This window comes from Cupressus sempervirens, chromosome 3, assembly GCF_028749045.1.
Source record: "Cupressus sempervirens isolate cs-2001-9-10 chromosome 3, ASM2874904v1, whole genome shotgun sequence".
In the NCBI taxonomy this organism is placed as follows: Eukaryota; Viridiplantae; Streptophyta; class Pinopsida; order Cupressales; family Cupressaceae; genus Cupressus; species Cupressus sempervirens.
Genome location: NC_143120.1, coordinates 390,753,455 through 390,760,285, shown reverse-complemented (window position 1 = coordinate 390,760,285; position 6,831 = coordinate 390,753,455). Strand labels below are relative to the sequence as shown.

Here is a 6,831-nt window from a genome sequence, read left to right as displayed (position 1 = left end):
ATTAAATAATTAGTTTTCTCTTTACAAATGATAATATAAGTTTTCCAAATTTTTATCTTACACTATTTATTGTTATCAAATTACCATATAATGTAATAATATTATTTTTCTTCTTCCATCACGTAACTGTTCCTAATAGTTTATGGGTTCATGTAAGGTTTCTAGATTGAAAAATAATTGGACATCTTTCAAAATTTTCATTTAAAAAAGTTTAAATAATATTTATAAAATATTTTTCTATTGATTTGGCTTTCACTAAAATGGAAGTCTTTGAAATTTTTCTTCTTGTAAATTTAATTTTATTGATATTATTCATGAGTGGAGTTTTGTCAACTACTCTTTTGGACTTTAAACTTTTATTTATTTGAAGAATTATTTTGATATCAAAATTATCCAAATATAAATTTATTGTGTTGGGTCTACATAATGTTTTTTTTTTGTGTACTAAATTATTTTAAAAATTTGTTTGTGATACTTATGAGAAATTTGTAGAAAAACTTGCTATTTATGACAATATTAATTATCTAATTTCTAATCATAGCAAGCTTAAAATTATAATTAATTAGAATATGCATTTAATTAATTCAAATAAGATTATATTTTTGCAAAATAGATTTAAAATTAGGATACAATTAGAACTAAATTGATATTATAGCTTTTTAAATTTTGTATCTATTTAATTTTTAGATTTAATATATATAAAATAATTTTATAAGATTATTTATTCTTCATTTTTGTTAATTGGATTTATGGCTACACATTATTATTTAAAAAAAAAAAATATAACAATCAAAACAAACTTTTTAAAAACTAGGGATGAACCACAAGTTACTTTTCTAAGCTCAATTATATTTTCATTCCTAAAAATTTTACTTGAAGGTCACTTTTAAACTTATAATATGTGTCTTTTCTTCTCAGGTTTGACAATAATAGCACTAAACCTAAAGACGTCATGTTAAACAAGTTTTTTCAAGTGCACACATATTCTAGACAATAGCTCAGTATATTAGAAACAATAAGCACGCTAAATTTTCTCCACTTTAAAGCATTTGCAACTATTCTATTCCTCAATGCATTAAAATACAATTCAAAATTAATTAGTCATTTGACTTCTCTTGTTTGCTTGATAAAAACTATTCTAAGTTGTACAATTATTTAAGTTATATTAATTATTTTTGTTATATTAATTAATTAATTTTTCATATTCCTCTCTCCTTTCTATTTATATTTTTGTCTCTAACTATTCCTTTCTCTTCCTATCTTCATCTCTACCTCTTGTCATCCTCCCCCCTCTCATATCTAGTTTAAGTCTTCTTCCCTTACCCCTCCAACTTTGTACCTTGTTAGAAGTATCCAAACTTTATGCAAGAACTTGATTTTGGATTTGATGTGCACATTTAGCTAGGAGAAACTCACAACTGATATAAATTCTTCATAAATACAAGCTTTGATGAATGTCCATAGCCGGTCCCAAGCTCTACAATTCAAATAGAATAATGGCAATGATTGTGATTTTGCTATTAGGATTTAGCTCTGTAGTTTTTAAATCAAACTCATTGACTCATGTATCATGATTAGTGATTCACACATGAATCCATCTCTCATGAGAATAAATGGAACACTTAGCACTCATTGGATCTAAGTGATTGCTCATAGACGTGACGCACAGGGACTTCTCAAAAGGTCGCCCGTCCTAGTACTACTCTAACTTGACAAACTCTAAACTGTCGATGAATGTATGGTGAGAACACATCGGTTTTCTTGCCAACTTTGATATCTTTAATTACTTTACAAAATCTCACTTCATCCTACCAAAGTTTTACGGTCCTTTGGGAAGTCATCTTTAACAACGCATATACATATCGAATTTTGAACATCTTTAAGAATCCTCATCAAACTCGTATGGAATAGAGGCAGATGACAACCAGTGGACTCTATGAAGTTACATTCGCTTCATCCACAAGAGTGAATAAAACATACCAGGGAAAATATACAGATGCCATGGAACTGACTGAAATATATAAGAATTGGATCCATAAAGCACTTTGAGTTTGCAGTCAGACCCATTAGTTTGAATATTGATTTGGAAAATATTGATCGGGGTGTAAGATAATAACGTCCGATGTTATCGGTTGTGAAGCAAACCATTTGATGTAAATGATATCTTCAACATCTGAATGTAGAAAAGATCGATACCATATTAAGAATGAAGAAATAAGACTCTTATGAAATTGATATTCTGCAGTATAACTTATAATGACAGATTTGTAATATATATATAAAATGTCAACTAAGATTAAACGTCAAATGTTTCAATACACTAAATGCTAACATTCTTAACAACAATTTCGCCAGTGTTGGGAATTGGTCATGAAGGACATCCATAAAAAAAAATTTATAAAATAGGAAACTGCACATTTTAGAGAAAATAAATTATAAATAGTATTTTGTAAAATGACTGTTAAAAACCCATTGCAGGCATTAAACAAATGTTTATATTGTTTGATGGAAAGTATTAATCACATATTTGTTAAATTAATATTGCTTGTTTGTTTAAAAATTAATTTTAAATAGTGGGTTTTATTTTAAAAACAGATCAATCCACTTTCAAAATAATCTTAAATTTATCATTTTAATTTAAATTTAGATATATAAAACAAATCAAATAGAAGATATATAATTTTTTTAAAGAATGAAGATAATATCAACAATAAAAACATACACTTTCTTTTATTTGGATTTCTTCCTATTTTTTACATATATTGTAAAACTACAATTACCTTATAAATAGTTGAAATTATACACCATCTCTAAAACTATGGGATCCAGCTGAACATTACACATGTGATTAAGTATAAACACTTACAATATGGTACATAGGTTAGGTAATGACCTAAGAAGTAGACCAGCTTTCATCCCTTTCCAAATTAGTATTTTTTGGACCACTTGTACTCTCAAGAAAAGGTGAGATATCTATAGGTAATTGAAAAGACGGAGTACCAAGAAACTCTATTGTAATTTTTTCTAATCTTTTAACTATCTCCCTCATATCTGGACGTTGTTGTGGCAACTCCCTTGTGCAAGCCAATCCTACTTGCATAAATTGAGTAAGGCATGATAATACCATTGATAATTCTGATTCATTAACATCTCTAAGCATGTTGTTGTCCACCACTTCTACAATTTTATTTGGAAAAGCCATACCCACCCACTTTGATAGATTAATTCCTTCTACAAACATGTCATCTATGGGTCTCTTCCTTGTCAACAATTCTAGAAGTAGAATTCCATAGCTATATACATCTCCTTTTGTTGAAATATTTTCAGCCATTCCATATTCTGTAATACAATATAATGGTCAGTTATTCTTGAACCATATAAAATAATCAATACATTATTTAAAAAAATATATATTAATAAAAAATATACATTTTTTAAATTCTGGGTTCAATTGTAAAAAAATAATTTTCGTTACACAATCGAACCGAGAATAAAGAAAATACATTGATGTGGATTGTGGAAACCTAATTGCGTTGAATAATAATTTATGTTGTTAATGACAAAGTTTTATACCTGGTGCAATGTAACCAGTAGTTCCCTTCAGTGCATGTGTTGAAGTCAATGAATTCGTTGAATTTTCAAATAGGATTTTGGTAATGCCAAAATTTGCAATATGTGCAGTCATATCGTCCCCTAACAACACATTACTAGGTTTTAGGTCACAATGAATAACTTGCACAAAACAATGATGATGTAGATATTCCATTCCTTGTGCTATCTCCTTTGCTATTCGTAATCGAATAGCCAACTTTAACTTGCATTCATCTTCTTCCTCACCATATAACCATCTATCCAAACTTCCATTTGAAATAAATGGAAGAACCAATGCTTTGAAATCGGGGCTGGAACAAACTGAAACAATCTTGATCACATTGCGGTGTCTAACTCTTTTGAACACATTACATTCTCTACTAAAAATTTGAACAGCACTTTCATCTTGCAAATTGAGAACTTTAACTGCAATATGTGTACCATTGTTTAAAATCCCTTTATAAACGGATCCAAAACTACCAACTCCTATCAAATTTCCCTCATCAAAGCCACCAGTTGCATCCACAAGTTCTTCATAAGAAATTATTTTAGGCCCAACGTTGAGGTCGGGGGTATCCTGAATAGGTCTCCTATAGAGAATTACCAACAATACAATAGACATGATCAAGATTCCAATGCCAATCATAACCGGTACTATCACCTTTTTGGAGACTAAAATATGTTTTTGTTTGTCATTAGAGCATGGATGCAAATTGATCCATTTGCCACAAAGGTCAGGATTCCCCATAATTGCTGACTCATCAATTGTTGCAAAAACTCCCTTCTTTGGAACCTCTCCTACTAATTGGTTTGAAGAGAGATTGATATGCAAAAGTGCTTTCATTTCTTGGAATGTAGCTGGAATTTCCCCTGACAAATTATTTCTAGAGAGATCAAGTTCCGCAAGATTTTTGAGACTTGTGAATGATGCTGGAATTGGGCCATCAAATGAATTCCATGAAAGATTCAAATATTGCAATTCAACACAATCTGATAATTGAACTGGAATTTCACCCGAAAACCTATTGAGAGACACATCTATTGCTTGGACCATTATCATTTTACTCATTTCTAACAAATTGCCTTGCAACGAATTGTTAGAAATATTGAAGTAAATTTGGATATTTTTAAGACTTGCTAACTCTGCGGGTATATTTCCATTCAGCTTGTTGTGAGACAAGTCCACCGCCTCCAAAGTTTGGCATCTCCCTAAACTTGCAGGTATTTTCCCTGAAAGCTGATTTTGGTAAAGATAAAGATATCTTAGTTGCTGGAGACCACCAAGACTATTTGGAATTGTCCCGGAAAGCATATTACTACTGAGTGATAGTAGTCCAAGTTTTTTGGCCTGACCTAAACCTTTCGGGATGCTTCCATACAAATTATTTTCACCCAGATAGAGTCTTTCAAGATGTGGAAGTTGACCGAGTGAAGATGGAATAGTTCCATTGAAACGATTGTCAGATAAGACTAAGAATGTCAACATTGTGAGGTTGCTAATGCTGCTTGGTATGATTCCCTCAAGTTTGTTGGAGTACAGCCGCATTTCGGAGAGTTGGTTGGATAGCTGGCCAATAGAAGAGGGCAAAATGCCTGTGAAATCATTCAAAGATAAGTCTAGTTCTTGTAGATAAGAACAATTAGTCAAGGCTGTTATGATGGACAAATCGTTGCTTTTGCTAACAAAATGATTTTCCCATACAGAAAGCACTAGAAGTTGGTGTAAATTACCAAACTCTAAGGGTAGTTCGCCACTCAGTTGGTTGCTTTCTAATTCAAGTAATTGAAGTTGAGTGCAGTTAAACAGGGACTTTGGTATTTCACCAGTAAGTTGGTTTACTGACAAATACAATTGCTGCAAGTTTGATAGTTTGCCAATCTGCCATGGGATGTGACCACTTAACTGGTTGCCAGTGAGTGTCAAGTTTTGGAGAAGACTGCAGTTAAAAAGTTCAGCGGGAATCACTCCTCTCAGATTGTTTGCATCAAGTGAAAGATCTGTGAGTTGAGTAAGCATGCCCAATTCAACAGGAATCGGCCCTGTCAAATGCATGTGAGTAAGATAAAGCTCTCTAAGCTGCGTGAGCATACCTAGTTCAATAGGAATACCACCATGGAATCTATTACGTGACAACTCCAAGTAAGTTAACGAGGACAGGTTTCCTAGGGAAGGTGGGATTGTGCCGGTTAGGTCATTTAGCCCTAAAATTAGGGTTTCTAAGTGTGAAAGAAGGCCAAGCTGTGAGGGGATACTGCCACTAAGATTGTTGTAAGACAATATGAGAACTTGCAGAGAATGACAGCCTGCTAGAGCAGAGGGGATGGAACCCTCCAATTTATTTATAGACAATCTCAGTATTCTAAGACGAAAAAGCCTTCCCAATTGAGAGGGAATGTAACCCTCAATGCTGTTATTCTTGAGAGAAAGTAGCCTAAGAAAAGAGAGATTGCCAAGAAAAGGAGAAATTGGGCCTTGCAATGACATACCAGTGAGATTCAAAGAAACCACACGTTGATGACGAGAAGAGCAGACAATACCCGTCCAGTTGCAGTGAGATTGATGAGGAGACCAATCGAACAGAGAATTTTGAGAGTCCAAGGAAAGGGCACCCTTGAAAGACAGAAGAGCTTCTTGGTCAGAATCATAAGAAGGAGAAGAATGAGAGGAGTAAGCAGCGACTGCAAAGCATGAAAACAAGAATGTGAGGAAACAAACTAAACCCATTTTAACCCGCATTAAACTTAAACAATTGAGAAATATTAGCTTCCCAAACCTCTCTGTTATTCTCGGACTCTCCGAATTCGTATTTAAAGCTGTCAAGGCAGGTCGAATGGTGAGATTCAATGTATTTGCTGGTCAATTGGGGTAAACGAGTGGAAAGTTAGCATGTAATGAGACAGAGAAAGTGGGGGAACTGTGTAAAATTAAAAGCATTCGTAATGGTGAGATTCAATGTCTTTTGCTGGTCAAGGGAGGAAAACGGGAGGAAACGCTAGCGTGTAGTGAGACATAGTGGAGGAAATTAGCGAGGAAAATAGTTGAAAATGCTCCCACTACCATTTCCACTTCGAAGTTCACGTGGTACGATGTAACGTCCATTTCCAACACACGTCGCTTGAGTGCATGTACGGAAAGTCAATTCCAATGTGGTTGTTGAAAACTATGGTCATAAAATGTTATAATAATAATTTTCAACCATTCTTTCAAATTCTCTTATGAAAGTCAATTCCAATGTGGTT

General features: G+C 33.0%; 1 protein-coding gene across 2 annotated transcripts; it reads right to left on the bottom strand.

Moving 5' to 3' along the window:
• Nucleotides 1-2,699: 2,699 nt before the first annotated feature.
• Nucleotides 2,700-6,570, bottom strand: LOC149566662 (uncharacterized). 2 transcript variants are annotated; one of them, XM_089819984.1, is made up of 3 exons: nt 6,366-6,570; nt 3,574-6,270; nt 2,700-3,339 (listed from the first exon to the last, which is right to left on the bottom strand). In XM_089819984.1, the coding sequence occupies exons 2-3, from the start codon at nt 6,074-6,076 to the stop codon at nt 2,894-2,896; spliced, it is 2,949 nt and encodes a 982-aa protein (XP_089676110.1). In that variant the 5' UTR covers nt 6,077-6,270; nt 6,366-6,570; the 3' UTR covers nt 2,700-2,893. The 2 variants fall into 2 exon arrangements, with proteins under 2 accessions (XP_089676110.1, XP_089676109.1); XM_089819983.1 differs by lacking the exon at nt 6,366-6,570 and having other exon boundaries at nt 3,574-6,353.
• Between the last annotated feature and the right edge of the window lie 261 nt (nt 6,571-6,831).